The sequence below is a fragment of the Gymnogyps californianus genome, chromosome Z, assembly GCF_018139145.2.
Source record: "Gymnogyps californianus isolate 813 chromosome Z, ASM1813914v2, whole genome shotgun sequence".
In the NCBI taxonomy this organism is placed as follows: domain Eukaryota; kingdom Metazoa; phylum Chordata; class Aves; order Accipitriformes; family Cathartidae; genus Gymnogyps; species Gymnogyps californianus.
In genome coordinates, this window is record NC_059500.1 from 61325465 (window position 1) to 61342647 (window position 17183).

General features: G+C 37.5%; 1 protein-coding gene across 2 annotated transcripts in view; it reads left to right on the forward strand.

Annotated features, from left to right (window-relative positions):
- ADAMTS6 (ADAM metallopeptidase with thrombospondin type 1 motif 6) overlaps positions 1–17183 on the forward strand; it is a 150816-nt gene that overhangs the window by 45778 nt on the left and 87855 nt on the right. For both annotated transcript variants that reach the window (XM_050912923.1, XM_050912924.1), the window contains exons 7-8: positions 7995–8038; positions 11545–11650. In XM_050912923.1, coding sequence (XP_050768880.1) covers positions 7995–8038; positions 11545–11650 — 150 coding nt within the window. The remainder of the gene's footprint in view (positions 1–7994; positions 8039–11544; positions 11651–17183) is intronic.

Sequence of the window (17183 nt, forward strand, 5' to 3'; positions counted from 1 at the left end):
CAAAATACCAAGATTTTAAAGCTAGTGCTCTGAGTTTTGGTGTGATGACTTTTTATCAGTGATTTGAAATGGTGTATCATGGCCTAGGGTATGTGTCAAGCTGAGAACTGTCTCAGGGTCTTCATCTTGTCTTTAGAACTATTTTTGTTTACAAAACATCTATGAAGTCCTCTATTTTCATGTAATTAGTATCTTTTGCAATAGCTCTGCTATATGCTTGCATGACACATCAACATAATGTTGAAGAAAAACCTCTTAATGTATTTTTCATGAACTTGAAAATTTTTTTAGACGCTCTAGGGGTGGAATTTGCATTGAGAGAATCTTTTATTAAATCATAATCTCAAAATCACCTTTGTACATCTGTCCTAAGTACACCAATAATACTACTGATTATGGTAAATTTGCAACTGCTATTCTAATGTTACATTGCCAAAATTGATGACAAATGACAACATTAAAAAAGTTGTTTCAGAACTGAGTTTATTTTTACTGTTCTGACTGCATTTGCAGTTTAGAAAAATTAGTATGGAAATATTTCATCTCCAGTGCAATTATTTAAAATATTTCTTTTCATATAAATCAGGAGAATTAGAACTTATAGCAGTAATAGTTTTTCTAGCTGTAACTCAGAAATTCATTTATCCACCCAATCTAAGTATCAGAAGAAAGTCCAATAGAGCCAGACTTTGGTTGTCTATGGCAGTTTTAAAGGCATGGAAAACTAATAATAGAAAAAGCTATTTCTGTTGAGTGATGTGTAACATGTATATTATTCTTTTCCTTCCTTGGTTTAAATAACTCTTTTTGGTTTGAGGTTTTTGAGGAAGAAACCAAATAAGAAGTGTACTTTATTTTAAGGCAGAATGCTGTTGCGGTGTACCACTTTCTGTAAGGCTAAGGATATGCTGTAGTAAAGCTTTTAGAAAGACATAGAAAAGTATTGTGTTATGAAGAGTATTGCTGTTTGTAACCTGTGCAAATCTAATGAACGACCAAATTATCTTAAGAGTGATGAACTGTTGAAGAATTGCGATACAAAGCCTTTTATAATAACTGACCAAAAGTCAGTATTTGTTTTATAACTATTTTTCTACACAATTCTCTAGCATTAGTGCCATTGTCTGCACTTGCAGAATAACCGCTTTTTAATCATAGCCAAGTATATGTATGCAAAAGAATGTGGTGAAACTACAAGCTACTCACTGTTTTTTCTTTTTTTTCCATAATTTAGAAATAGGAGTTGGAGTTGTCAGATAGCTTGAGGTTTTTGATCCCTCTAAGGGGAAGTCTGAGATTTCAGTTTGAGCAGTAGTTCAGTTTATAGTTCTCAGTGTTGGAACTAGATTAACTTAACTTTTTAAAACAGGGTTTTCTTTTGTCTGGTCTTTTAACACTTATTCAAATATGAGACGTGATTGAGTGCATAGATATATTATGTTGCATAGCATGGAGAATAAAAAGTTAAAAGGATCAGAATCTAATGAACCCGTAATGTTTATCGCTGAGCAAGAGCGTATGAAAAGGACAGTCCTTATTTGAATAGCTTGTTGTTGAAACCTTCAATAATGAAAAGTAAGTGTCAAAAAGTATAATTTGGTTTAAAACAAGTGAAAAATAAAACCTCCCGTTCCCATGTTTGGAAATGTTCCTTAAAAATGAAATCTTAAAAATTTGTAGTAGTTAGCTCTGTTTCCTCTTAGTCAGGACAGAACCAGTTCTTAGGCTTTATTTTGTTTTCTGACAACCTTTTCAAGCAGGTTAATTGGCAAATCCTGTAGTATTATATATATGAAGTACATGTTTAGCTGTCTCAAAGTTATGAAGAGTTTTATGTCCAGTCATGCTATTTGTCGGTTTTGTCTAGCCTGATTTTTCTTATATTCACTTACATTTTATGTTTATATTCCAGCGATCTTGGTAGGTTTTTCCTCAGCAATTTGCTGTGATTATATTTTTTGTTTCCTAAACTCTTTTCATTAAGAAATATTCCTTCAAAAGGCTCAGAAGAGCCTGAGTTATTTCTGTCAGTATCTATCTCAAATATTACTCAGGCATATTGGTAGCTTTCAGGTAATTTTAGAGTAGGTTTATGTCCTTATAAGTAAGTAGCTTGTATTTCATACTGGTTTTGAAGAATTTGCATTTCTAATAAGAGTTTGCATGCTTTATTCATTTGTCATACTTAAAGAAAATGTATGCTGTGGGTTATTCTTGTTGATGAGTTAAATTCTTTAAAGTGTATCCCATGCTAGTATTCATGTATGTTTCCAACTCTGTTACAGGTATATTTCTGTCTCGGTGTTAACTTGATGCAGATAGTCCTTCTTTCTGGCACAGTGGACATTTCCAGTAACATACAGCTAGTAATGACAGTGTTTTATAGAGGCTCTTTTCCTTTAGTGGGCCATTTCACATAATCAGACTGGTGAAAAGGGCAATGTTATCATTGAATGTATAAATACACATTAACATGTAAGAAGTAATTCATTTTGCCTTTGTATCTACTACTGTTAATACCACTATTAGAACAACTTTTTGAATTGTAACACCCACGCTTCAGAAAGTTTAAAAAGCCCTAGAGCTCAAAGGAAGGTGGTAGAAAGGCCACAGTGTAGTGGTGCCACGCTGACAAAGTCAATTTATTAATCTGATTTAAAAGAAAATAAAATTATTTCAGCATGAAGGAGATTTCTGCTGGGGCAGAGGGACTCAACTTTGCAGATAAAGGCATAACATCCCCCAGATGAACACTGAAATAATTTTTTTTTTTAAGATTGAAGAGGAATTAACTAAATGCTAAAGACATTAGAAGAATAATCAATTAAATACTAAGATGCAATCTCTGTCTCTGAAGTTCCCTAAGCCACGGGGCTGGGTGCTTCTGTCAGGGAACATACCAGTCTGTGCTGTCCTGTTGTCCCTGCAGGCACTCACAAATGACTGCTGTGGAGGGAAAGGCAGATGAACTGGATAACCTAGTACAGATGTTCTCAAATTATGTTGAAAACAACTCTTAATGTGAGATTGAATAGCTTTTAAGGAACGGCTTTTTATCCTATTTTCCTAATTTCCTATTATGCTAATTTATTCTAGAAGCTAGAATAAATTACTTACCTTTTTATGCTAGGGATGGGTGGAGGTATGATTGAATTATCGTGATGCTTTCTAGCCTTCAAACTTGTGAATTTATGTCCTTTTTTTTAATTATTATTTTTTTAGTAAGGGAGTACACTTGCTTACATGGAACTCTGTGTAAACTTCATAGTTGCACAATTACATGCATTAGGCCTGCAAGCTGACAGGTTGCAGGGATCAGGAAGAATCCTCTCTCCTTTCCCTGCAATGTACAGCTAGATGGGAGAGAAATGTATGTTTTCCCCTAAGGTGTCTGGGATTGGCTGTAGCTGCAAATAACTTACCTGACAAGACTGAGCAGTGCTTACAGTATTTACAGAGAACTCATCTTTCTTATATATTTTACTTAAGTGTCCTACTCAAATGATCAGGATCATACTAATCAGATTTACAAAGGAAAGGGATTTTTCTGCAAGTCAGAGTTGCGGATAACTGAGGCTTCTTCAAGAGGTAGTCTATAGCTTACATCTACACTAATAAATTAAACAAACATGTCAGTGACTTTTCTCTTGCACTGAGGACCACTGGCACAGAACTTCTTGTGTCCATACTGATAAGCTGACTTCTCCAGAACAGAGTAACTTCGTATGTTTTGCCTGTTCATAATTGTGTGTGGCCACCTTTTGAACTTTTCCTGGGAATTCTTTGAGATTAATTGTTGTCATGGGCCAAATCTGTGCAAGGAACTTCTTTTTTTTTTTTTTTTTTAGCAATTTGATGGACTTTTAAAACAGTTTCATAATACAGATAATAGAATTTCACTGTCTGGGAGTGTGGTCCCTGTCACTTTTTAATTCAGTGGTATAGATGTATATTTTAGCATGGGGCATGCTCATATCCTGCCAAAAAAGACTAGAAATTTTTCCTTTCTAAGTGCCCTTGGAGGGCACGCTAACACTTCCTGTTTGATTCATGGCATGACAGGAGGCTGTTGCCACTCCAGTTCTTGACCATCCTGTTGAACTGATAATAGTCTATCTCTGCAGTTTCCTTCTGGCTGATGTGTCAGTTCAAGTTGTCAGTGACAGCTGTACATCCATCATGCATTTCCCACCTGTCTGATGTGGCTCTTCAGCAGCCCTGCAGGTGTGCCCAGAACTCCCTGACCTCTTCCCCATCTGCCTCATCAAATGACTTCTGATCCATTCAGGGTGGGAATGGACTCATAATCAACAATCTTGCCTCATACCTCTTTCCACATTCCACTTCCCCAGCCTGGTCACATTTTAGGGACGTATTCACCCACTTTAATAGGAGGCATATGATCTCTTCCAACTTGGGCAAAGGATTTCCTTGGCTGTCTCAAAATGATCAGGCTGCCATCTCATCGTGAGGTTTTTTGCAACCTGCATATCTGTATTCTTACATTCGAATTTTGTGTGGTGCCCCTCTTACACATTCTGTCAGTGAATCAAAAAGAAAATATAATCACATCTTGCAAACTGCATTTTTGCATAACTCTCATGACTGTTATTATTTTTAATGGTTGGTTGAGATAATTGTTGGCTTGAGAAGTTACCTTTTGGTTGTCTTTGGCTCCTGAAGTGTTTACTAAGGTCCTGGTGACAACTGTGACCCATCTTCACCTTTGTGGGGGTTTTTTTTGGTTGGTTTGTTTATTTTGTTTGATTTTGGTTTTTTAAATAGCAATTAGACCTATCAAATCTCATGAGTAATCTGGATGAATTGTCATTTTAGGGGTTTCTTGGCTTGAAGCTACTATCTGGCAAGTATTGACTCTGTAGTCGTCCACATTTTGGAACCCAACATCTGTGGGTTAAATGGATTGCTTGGAAATTCAAAATAAAGTTAGACGAAGTGGTGTCAAAAACAAAAAAGACAAGTTTGGCTGATTTGGTTAAATCGTATAGAGAAGCAAATGATGGAGCTGAGCAGTTTGGTACATAAAAATGATAAGACCTTTCAAACAAATCACGACCAGAAACCATCCATATGAAAGGAAAAAAATGAAAAAAAATGGAGCTTGAAGGTGATGTAGGTAAAGTAAGTCACTGGACATGCAAAACCTAAGAGTTTTTTTCTGTTAAACTGAGGCATAAGACAGTGTATGAATGCTCCTTACAGGAAATTAATTATTGGCTATAAAATTTGAATATTTAATGAAGCCATAATCAGAATATATTGCTACCTGGGTATGGTCTTGCAAAAATAATTAGTATATTGGAAGATAAAATGATGTTTTCCTTAGTTTTAGTATCTAATTTAAGTTTCATTATCATGTTTTCTTACAAATGCTAGCCTATGCATAATGAAGAACACTCACTACCCAGCTGTTGTGGTTTAACCCCAGGCAACAACTAAGCACCATGCAGCCGCTTCCCCCTCCCCCCTCCCAGCGGGCTGAGGAGGAGGAGGGAAAAAAAAAAGTAAAACTCGTGGGTTAAGAACAGTTTAATAACTAAAGTAAAATAAAATACACTACTAACTAATAATAATAATGTAATAGTAATGAAAAGGAATGTAACCAAAAAAAGGAAATAACACCCAAGAAAAGACAAGTGATGCACAGTGCAGTTGCTCACCACCTGCTGACTGATGCCCAAGGAGTGATCCGCCCCTCCCAGCCAACTCCCCCGTGTTTATATACTGGGCATGACGTTCCATGGTATGGAATACCCCTTTGGCTCGTTGGGGTCAGCTCTCCAGGCTGTGCTCCCTCCCAGCTTCTTGTGCACCTGCTTGCTGGCAGAGCATGGGAAACTGAAAAATCCTTGACTTCAGATAAGCGCTACTTAGCAACAACTAAAACATCAGAGTGTTATCAACATCATTCTCACACTAAATCCAAAACACAGCACTGTACCAGCTACTAGGAAGAAAATTAACTCTATCCCAGCCGAAACCAGGACACCAGCATAAACTGAAGGATACCATGGTCTTTGTTTTTCAAAAATGTAACAGGAACAAGGGACTTAATTCATGTCATCTGCTATCACAGCTCCTTGTGAAACTGAACTGAAGGTGAGGAGTAACTTCAGATTCATACCTGTGTAAGAGTAAGCAGATTAAGGCCATAAGGGCACATTTTCAGCTCTGCTGAAACCAGTGACAACATTTTACTTGAGTTTAGTGGAACTGGCTTTCTTCCATTTTATCTAAGGATGTATGCCTTTAATTGTTTTTTTCCTATTAGCATTGGATATTAAAAAACATTAGAAGACCAATACTTCCTGTGTATTGTACAGACTTCCTTGTGTTCAGTTCTAAACTACGTTTTAAAGAATTTGAGCAAGTTTGGGTTTTCTCACTAAATAAGCCTGAGCCCTGTCTGCTTTCTTTGAGGAATAATTTTGCATGAAGTTCAATAGCATTAGGCTCAGGCTTTGTCCTAAGTGCAGAAATAGGAAGTTGCTTCCATAAATATGCAAAAGGCAGGAAATACTCAGTAGAAATCTTTCTTTCTCTCTGTATCTGTGTCATCTTAAAGCTTTGTGACATACAAAACATGATTATATTCCAAGACATTTTATATAGGAATGCTGATTTGATTACCTCCCCCTCTCCAAACAGCAAATGGAAAATCAGTGAGAGGCCTTATGTGCATATAGGATGGCAGAGTTTGAACCACCTTGATGACATCAGTGCATATGAACATTTGAGTTCAAAATTAGAGCTTAATCCCAAAGATTGCTCCACACTCAGTACCTCTAGAAATCACAGGAATTCCCTGTGGTCACAGCAGTCCACATGCATAGAGAGTTTACTGGATTTGTTCCAAATTTTAAGCTTTGTTACTTTGTGATGGATTTGGCTTACAGACAGACCTTAACTCTTTTAGCACTGAAAGGTATGTATCTCATGATCAGACTCCTATGTGATAACAGTCCTTAGGTTATTTTTAACAGAAATGTCTGGTGGCCTGAAATTAGTAACTATTTGGGTTAAAAATTAAAGCATAAAGATGATACCTTTTAATCTTTGTTTTCACTCACCATTCAAAAGAATAGAAATTACTTTGAAAAATACTGCAAGGAAATCGGTATAAATCCTTGAAAATCAAAGGTGTTGTAGGAGTGTTCTCGTATCACTAGCCATATCATAGGATTGCATATTCAAAATATGAAAGTGTAATTAATGAATTGGCTGCTGCATGACCACTGCTATTATTATTAGCTGTGCCACAGAAAGCGTTTTAATTCCCTTTTCAGCTCCAGATACTTGCATGTTAACTACACAGAACCTCACTAAGCTTCTGTATTTGAAGGATTGTATCTAAAATGATGAAAATTCTCCTTTAAAGACATTATTTAGCTTTTCGCAAAGACGTTTTTCATTTTAGTTTGTTACAGTATACTCTTAAGACACATATAGTCATTGGAAGGTGATGAGAAAGGAACTATAATGGCAGTTCATAAGATTCTTTTTTAATATAATTGGTGTAATAATTGAGAGTTACAGTTTTTAATTAGAATCAAAGTTTAAGTAGTAGGAGTTACAATTAATATTGTTTAGTTGATAAGTGTGAGACTGTAAGAGGATTCCAGTTACGTTCAAAATGTAAAAGTTAAGTGTTTTGAATCAGTAGCAGTCTATAGACATGCTGCTGGAACAGTATGGTAGACTGCTTTATGGAGCTGGTGATTACAAAGATCCACTTTAACCATTTTCTTCTTACTGGCAGGTGTCCCACTGGCCTGAGGCCAGCGGCTGTGAGTGTACTGCAGCTTGCGGTTTACACCAGAGTGTAGAAAATGCCGACACCAGCTGGCTGCACATAATTAAGCTGATTGCAATCTGACAGCTTGAACTATGATACAGATATGTGATAAATATACAAAATATCTTACAAATTTGATTCTCTGACATATTTTATCTTCTTTTTTTCTCCTTAACAGATATGATATCTGCACTTATAAAAACAAGCCTTGTGGAACACTGGGTAAGATTATAAAGAGGAATTTCAGCTTGTATTTGCTGTTCCCTTGCTTTATACTCAGCTATTGATTTACTGACTGATTAGATCTTTTTAAGTTTATGCTTTCAAATTTTGCAGTTTTATATACATGAACGGTAAAAGCTAACCTAGGTGAGTTTTGGCTCTGATACATTGCTAGAAGTTTAAATTAAGTGAGCTGCTGCTGTGTATTTCTTCTCTGGCAGCTGTAGTTCTGACAAAATGTAGCAGGTGACTCAAACTTACTTCTTACAGAAGAGAACTTGCTGTTTATTTCCGTTTAACCTGTCTCCATGATCTAGTTCAGAAAATACAAGTAAAAGACCTCAGGAAAGCTAAAAACCAAAAAAACCCACCAAACCTTACAAAAGAAACAGACTTTGAGGTTTACACTGTTGCTCTGTTGTACACAGGGAGTACAGCTTCAGGTTGTTCCTTAGAGACTTAGAGAAAAATACCACAGTGATATACATTACAGTAACATTGAAACTCCTTAAAACAATGCTTTGATAATGGAGAAGCACACATAGCAACCTTAGGTGCAGGATGGAGAGCTATTGTTCTCTCCATACCTAAATTTGTCACCAAAAGTTACTTACTATAGTATAGTTATTACCTTTAATAGTGCTTTAATATATGAAAGAAACATTATTCGAAGACTAATGTAACATTTATTTAGATTTTTTTTCAATTTGCATGCTTTCATAAGCGTCTTTCTCAGAAGTAATTAAAGATACAATTCTACTTTGACTAGTTCAGATTATTAATACTTTTCTCAATCCAAGCTCATAGTTGTATTTGCTTTGTCTTTCCCTGTATTACTGTATGCTTTGATAGCCTTAACTCATGTTAATTTTTCTACAAGTCCCACTCAAGTCAGCACGACACTTCTGGCACAAGGATGTGGTTTACATGGGGAAAGGTACCAGAATTTTGCCTGCTGTAAATACAAACAATATCCACAGCATGTTTTAGTAAAAGGCAAATGATGCTGATGAATTTCTAAATGTAACTGATTTTCTTTGACATCTGTGTGGAGGAGGCAAAACTGAAGAGACTGTCTATATTGATGTAATAGAATTGTCTTTGCAAGTGTTAAAAGAAGGAAGTTTGAAAGAACGTACATTCACACATGAACTATTTGATATTTTTACGTGATATTTTTAACACAGACCATTAGTGTACTAGTTCTTACTGTATCAGACTTTGGCATAAAGGCAAATTCTGCTTCACTTGAATCCGGCATAACAGAGGATAGACTTTGGCAAATGTTTTATTAAATAAAAAGCTTGATTTTTTTTTTTTTTTTTAAAATAAAAATCACATATGGTATCAGTTCCAACTCAGTGTTATAGGACCCTTGGCAACACAGCCATGACAATTTATTTGTATTACAGGCATTGAATTGGAGAAGAGACAAGGCCCTGTGGCCCTCTTCTGCAAGGCATTTAATATGCTTAACTCACACTGACCTCCAGTAACTAAAGCTAAGCATATATTTAAGGAGTCTGAACAAAAGTCTCGGAGAGGTCTCAAAAGGTCAAAAGAAACCTGAATCATTGGTATTCTAGGAAGAAACAGAAGTAAAGGATTTCATGTGGCATAGACATCTCTCTCCTATTCGAGTGTCCTAAAATGGGGAATCTTTCATGAAACCTCTTAGACAAGATAGACCTCAGATGTCTTTGTAGCGCATCTGTGGCTCCAGTGAAGGACAACTCCTTGTTTAAATCTGAGCCATAGACTGAGTTCTTGACTTGATCTCTGTCACTTTCTGCAAGCATGGTATGGAATTATGTTAATCTGGTCCTGTAAGTCACTGAAGCAAATGCTCAGTTGTAAGATCTGAAGATAGAGATGACTTTGTTGCTCAAATGTGGTGGGCTTTGCAGGGGTACATGACGGTATATAAGTATAGCCATGTAGTCCTCAGAATGTCCTACTCAGTTAGAATAGCATAGGTGAACTGTAGTTACTGTATTTTCTAGAGGTTGCACACTGCAAAAAATGTACAGTTTTTTTCTCTATGGATAGTCTTTTTTCTTCTGATGTTTTATCCTGTCCTCAGTGGGTGTGTCTACACTGATGATTTGTTTATAGCAATAGCACTGTTTTCATGCAAGTTCTGCAGACACACATTGTCACCTTTTGCCCATGTCAGTTTGGTTATCAGAGTAGTTTTGGCATGTGCAAACTAGATTTGTTTTGGAGAAAACTAAGTCAGAACACATACTCCCCAAATGCCCCATATGTGCCTATGGGAGACATTAAGGTCTAAATCACTACATGGGCTGTATTCTCATGACATCCTGTAGTATTTTTTTCCCTTCAGAAAGTTTTGAACCACATGTGTAGTGAATATGTTCAGCCTACGGGATTAAGCTAGTCCAAAGTAGAGTGTCCAACCCACATATAAAAATATGTGAGGAGCCTCAATATCAGTGCTTCGCTCTGCTGACCCACTCCTATGGCTCCAAATTACTTGCTAATGTGGACACAGCCAGGAAGCACTTGTCATCTTACTATTTGCCTACTGTTAGTCCAAACAGAATAATTTGAAGTGCCTGCTCATATAAAGAGTATGATTTCTCTCTTCTCCCCTCCCTGCCCCATTCCCCCCAACCCCAACCAAAGTTACACTTTTTCCAGTCATTTTTTGGTTATAGTGTAGTTAACTGAGCAGGTAATTTCTTTAAAGAAAGGGTTACTGCTCCTTACAGATGAGAAACTCTAGGGAGGAATACATTAAATAAATCTGATGTTCAGAGCTTTCTCTAGTGGCACTAAATTATGACCACAGTACGTTGTATGATAATCTGTTGCTGAAGAATGTGTAAAATACGGAAGAGCCATATTCTGTAAATGCCAGTGCCTTTCTCTCTCTAAAGAAAGTTTTAAAAGCGCTTGTAATGCAGTAAGGTTTTAATTCCAGAAGATGATGCGTGATAAATGGAAAAGACTTCCATGGTTAAATGAATGCTTGTTATTAACATGTCTCCTCTCTCTTCATTGATGCATTCAGTTTTGTTTTTTTAATTTTTTTAACATACCATGTGGGGCTTTTCATAGCTAAAAAAGTTGCTTGTATGTTTTTATGAACCCACTAAACTTAAACAGATTTCTTTAGAAAAATAACGTGGATACATTTTGCTTTCTTCAGGCTCAAGAATGTTAAAATAGAAATGCTTTCTTGAATTCCCGCTCCTGGCTCAAATTACTAGGTGGTCCCAAGTTACCAGAAGTAAAATTTATAAATCTAACCCCTAGTCTAGACATTTTCCAGCACTGACTGCAGTTCAAAAAATATTAATGTCTAGCCGGCAAAGTGAAATTCCCCCCAGTGATTTTGCAAATGACTAGAAAGTTAACCTTTTGCCAACTGCTCCTTCTATGCATAGAGGTTATTAAAAAGAATCCAGGCATTTATAACTAGGGCTTTTAAGACTGAAACACCTTGGCATGACCCTTTGTGTCTCCTTCTGTTTATTCAGGCTTGGCCTCTGTGGCTGGAATGTGTGAGCCTGAAAGGAGCTGCAGCATTAATGAAGACATTGGCCTAGGTTCAGCTTTTACCATTGCACATGAGATTGGTCACAAGTGAGTGAGTTTAAAAAAAAGAATACGTTTTAATGTATCACCTTTTTAATATTAGTTTAATAATAGATTTTTTTTTTTCCCCTGCATGGCTGTACCATCTCTATTCTGGTGCTCCATGTTTCTGTATATAGTGTTCATGAGTGGCAGTACATTTTATTTAGTATATATTACCAAGGGCTTTAAATTTAGAACTGAAGACTCATTGTTTACCCTTTGATTTCAGATTCCAGTTAAATCTGTGCTTTTGAGATTTGACTCACAATCTTCCTACTCTGTTTCATATTTTTAAATATTTGGCTTTGAAAATTTTCTTTTTTCCCCTTCTTACTTTTGTCTACCTTTCTTTATGAAACAAAAGTGGTTAAAAGGTAATTTTTTTGCTTTTTGTTATTTTGTCCTAAATATAATTCAAACTATTTTCATTAAAACATTGATTCTGTTGTCTATGTTCATACACTTTTAGTCATATTTCACTCAAGCACGAAGTGTATAAAACAGTCATAGAGCAGTCATAGCATCACTTGTTACATTTTAAGCATCAGCATATCATTTTAAAGAGCATTATGTTATGAGACAAAATCTGAGTAGAGTTTGGTCTGGAAATATTTCAGGTCTTCCTTCAAAAGACAGCATTGTTAGTACATTGTGATGACTCTAAAAAGACTAGGCACCTTCTGTTATCAAGAGGTTTCCTTCTTTGTTTGCATGGGTTTACCAACACTGAGTTATGGATGACATGTTTTTCCAATCATTAGCTGATGCAACTGCTAAAAGTTCCAATGCAGACTGAAACGGAAGCTATCAATCTGCTGATCAAAAAAAGGAGTTGGAAGTAAACAGTTATTTCCAGCCCACCTATCATGCGAGATAATCACTGGGCAAGTATGATCTCATTTATATTATGTATGAAAAAACCACTGTAGTTACACTGAAGTAGATGAATTTTAGAATCCAAAAGCAATTGTATAAGATCTGAATAAAAATAATTTAAAACACATGTAATTCTCCTCATCTTCATTTCCTTCCTTCTTTTCCTTCACTTGCATGAGTTGAAAAAGATAGGGTAAAGGAAAATGTATTTCCACTGTTGAGGAGAGAGCTCCTCCAAATCATTCATAGTTCTGAAATTCTTGTTAATAACATCGCTTGTAGTAATAGATGACATTGCTGTGAGTTTGTCACGTGTTTAACAGGAAAAACAATCTTCCAGTACCACATTTTCATTCTAATCCATATGTCATGCAACTACGTATTTTATGCAGGTTATTCCACAGATACATGAAAATAATTTAAATATATGCAGATATTTTATCATGCAAAGCTGGCATGATGACAAGAATTGATTTGAAGAGCTTAGACTTTGGTTAGAATCAGAGAAAAACAATGTAGTGTGATTACAGGAATTTTTTTAACCATCTGTGTTTTCTACATTCCATATCTTTTGGCTTCTTACACATAAGGTCTTTTAAAATTCTGAAATCTCAGCTCTTTGAGGCTTTTACCTCATCCTGTGGCTGGCATGACATGTCAAATGCCAGTTTGAAAAGAAAGTAGAAATCATATTCCTTTAGCTTTTCTCCAATGCACAGTGATTAATAAAAGTTACATTGCAAGCTTAGAAATGAACATGCCACATAGATAACTTCAGTAAAAGCTGGGAAGAATATGTGGGCAAAAAATCTTCAAGGTTTATAATGTTTTGTGCTATCCACACATCACCTCCCATTCACCCACACTGTGACTGAATGCTTCTATGGCTAAATCAAGGCAACTTCCTGCTTCCTAGTACCTACTAGAAGATACTTGCATATGTGCATAAAATAATTGTTTTGGGGAGCTTTGTAAACTTTTTTCGTTGGCTGTACTGTGATGATTGCTTTTCTCTTCAGACTTACATGGGAAATAGGAAATTCGCTTCACTGTCAAATGAAAAATAGAAGCATTTAAGGGACATGTCTACACTAAGTATATAACATACAACAAGAAAGCAGTCAGTTAAATTAGAATGGAAGGATTGCACTTTGAAAGATCATTTTTTATTAATTATATAGTTGCCATGAAATACTGAGTTTTTTAAAAAATGTTGAATTGAGAAATAAAGTTCACTTGTGATTAAAAGAGAATGGTAATGATAATACATATATTTTGATAGATTATCCACAGTTTCTCCAAAATTGGATTTGTAAGATTCCCTGATGCAAGTATGGCTTAACTTGTTGTTAGTTTCTAGTAGTTTATTAAATTACAGAGTGATGACAGGTCATTAGATCATTCAGTCTGACTTTCTGTATATTATAGTGTATTAAATTTAACTCGTTTAACTTGGTATTGATCCAAGTAACTTCCATTTGGTTGAAGAATATTATCCAGAAAATCACTTAGTCTTGAAGACTTAAAGAGATGGAGAGTGTGAGTGTGATTATTATGGTCAGTCATTCTTTCCGTTAAATATTTATAAGTATTTTTTTAAATAGGTTTTTGGCTTCTGTTCCTTACCACTTGCAGTTTTTGTGTGTGTATAACCCAGTTTTGGTGCAGATAAGCTGTGTGCAGTTGAGACTCATAACCAGCTGTTTTTATTGAAGACAACTGTACACTGTGATTAGCTCTGTGTCTCTTTCTTGAGAGCAGGAAGAATGGTGTTAGACTAACAGTTTTATGGTTGTTTCTCCCTATGCATGGTTCTGAGAACAGCCTTGTATTACTCTTAATACTTCCATGAATCAGATAAAATTCAGAGTGGGCCCTTCAGCCTTCAGAGTAGTGTCTCTGGAAATTTGATTTATGATGCTTGGCTTACAGAATGCTTACTTGCCTACCATTATATATTTCACACCTAAGAACTGCTTAATTTTTGGAAAGCAAAAATCACAACCAGTGATTTCTCATGGCAGGAGTGAGAATTGAATGTGTATCCCCTGCATTGTCAGGCAAAGTTTGACTTTTTCTTCTTAGTGAAGAAAGGAACTGTTTGCAGACTTGAATATGCTCTTATGCTCAGACAAGTTGTAAGATTTAAGATCCAGTCCCATTATCTGTTTCTCTACCATCTGAGTTAGGTGGCTTTCTGCTCTATGCTTTTTAATTTGGATACTTTCTAAAGTGCCTAGCTTGCCCCATGCATGCTGTACAGGATGCTTAGTTGAACTGATAAGGTACTCCAAGTTCCACTGAAAGGGGTATATCCCTAAAAGAAGGGCATTGTGCCATTCATTGTTGCAGTCCTATGGAGTTAGCTGAGATCCAGAAACTAAATAATGAAGTGAAAAAGAACAAATAAAATAAAGGGGGGGGGGGGGGGGGGGGGGGGGGGGGGGGGGGGGGAGAGGAAATGGCAAAACATGAGGATAGTGGACTAGGCTTAGAACAGAAAGCTGCCCATAAAACTTGGAGTAAGAAAAGAATTAACTAATGACGGACAGCTATTGAGGACTGTACGGAAGGAGCAGGGAGAAAAGGCTGGTGGCTAAAGTGATTTCAGAAAAGTCAGAATTGTCTTGACTTATAGAAGATGTAATGAATTGAAATTCAGAGGAGTTTGGCAGTCATATCGTGATGAAAAAAAGGTGTAAGAAATAATAAGATACATTATAGTCTAACGGAGTAAATTGGCTTCAAGATGAAGAACAACAACATTTTCAAGCATGTATTTAGTTCTGAATTAGTTCTTACAGCTAAAATGTGCCTGCAGTTCTAGCACTTGTTTTAAAGTCTTTTTTTAGTCTGTATGGAAAGTAGAAAAATAGCATAAATACCCCTCCTTCCATATGAGAAAGTTAGTCTTCAGTGCTGGAGTAGAACTTTCTAATCTAGGAAGTCTAGAGGTACTTTCAGAAGCCGGTTGTCTTTTCCTCATTCTTCAGTGATCAGTGAGCTTCATGTTTGATCAGCTTATTGGATTTGCGTGGCAAGGTTTTGGTAGCGGGGGGGCTACAAGGGTGGCTTCTGTGAGAAGATGCTAGAAGCTTCCCCTCTATCCAACAGAGCCAATGCCAGCTGGCTCCAAGACGGACCCACCACTGGCCAAGGCTGAGCCCATCAGCAACAGTGGTAGCGCCTCTGTGATAACATATTTAAGAAGGGGGAAAAAAACCTGCGCAATTGCAGCCAGAGAGGGGAGTTAGAATATGTGAGAGAAACAACTCTGCAGACACCAAGGTCAGTGAAGAAGGAGGGGCAGGAGGTGCTCCAAGCGCCGGAGCAGAGATTCCCCTGCATTCCACGGTGAAGACCATGGTGAGGCAGGCTGTGCCCCTGCAGCCCATGGGGGTCCACGGTGGAGCAGATACCCACCTGCAGCCCGTGGAGGACCCCATGCCAGAGCAGGTGGATGCCCGAAGGAGGCTGTGACCCCGTGGGAAGCCTGTGCTGGAGCAGGCTCCTGGCAGGACCTGTGGACCCGTAGAGGGAGAGGAGCCCACGCTGAAGCAGGTTTGCTGGCAGGGCTTGTGACCCCGTGGGGGACCCACGCTGGAGCAGTCTGTTCCTGGAGGACTGCACCCTGTGGAAAGGACCCATGCTGGAGCAGTTCGTGAAGAACTGTAGCCTGTGGGAAGGACTCATGTTGGAGAAGTTCATGGAGGACCGTCTCCCATGGGTGGGACCCCACGCTGGAGCAGGGGAAGAGTGTGAGAAGTCCTCCCCCTGAGGAGGAAGGAGCAGCAGAGACAACGTGTGAGGAACTGACTGCAATCCCCATTCCCCGTCCCCCTGTGCTGCTGCCGGGGGAGGAGATAGAGAATTTGGGAGTAAAGTTAAGAGCAGGAAGAAGGGAGGAGTGAGAGGAAGGTGTTTTTAAGGTTTAGTTTTCATTTCTCATTATCCTACTCTGATATGATTGGTAATAAATTAAGCTCATTTCCCCCAGTCAAGTCTGGTTTGCCTGTGACGGTAATTGGTGAGTGGTCTCCCTGTCCTTATCTCGACCCATGAGCCTTTCATTATATTTTCTCTCCCCTGTCCAGCTGAGGACGGGAGTGATAGAGCGGCTTTGGTGGGTGCCTGGCATCCAGCCAGGGTCAGCTCACCACAATGAGTCAAACGTCAGTGGCGTTATAGGAGCTGAGTTTGAGTGAGATGTTTTCTAGAAGAAATGCATGCCAAGCAATGTGTGTTTTGTACAACTATAAGGGAAGTACTCCAGTCTGAGGTAACAGGGACATATATACCAAACTTAAAAATAGCTTTCAAAAATAGTTGAAACACAACTAGGATGAATTGTACTAACACCACCTCCTGTCAGCTCTCCCATGAACAGATCTCCAGTTGATGCTGTCATCATTGTTTTATCTATGATGATGATGTCTTCCATCTTCAACTATAGCAGGGCTGACAGACTGTCTCAAATCTACAGTGTATGAACACCTCAACACCAGCCAGAACAAGTTAAAACTTGTCCCTGCTAGATGCCTAGGGTCCTGCTAGATGCCTAGGATTGACTGAGAACGATGCCTTAAATTTTTAGGGGCAGTTTAAGTATCTTTTTTTAGTTAAAAAAAAAAACCAAAACAAAATTTGTCCAGTTTTTGGCTGG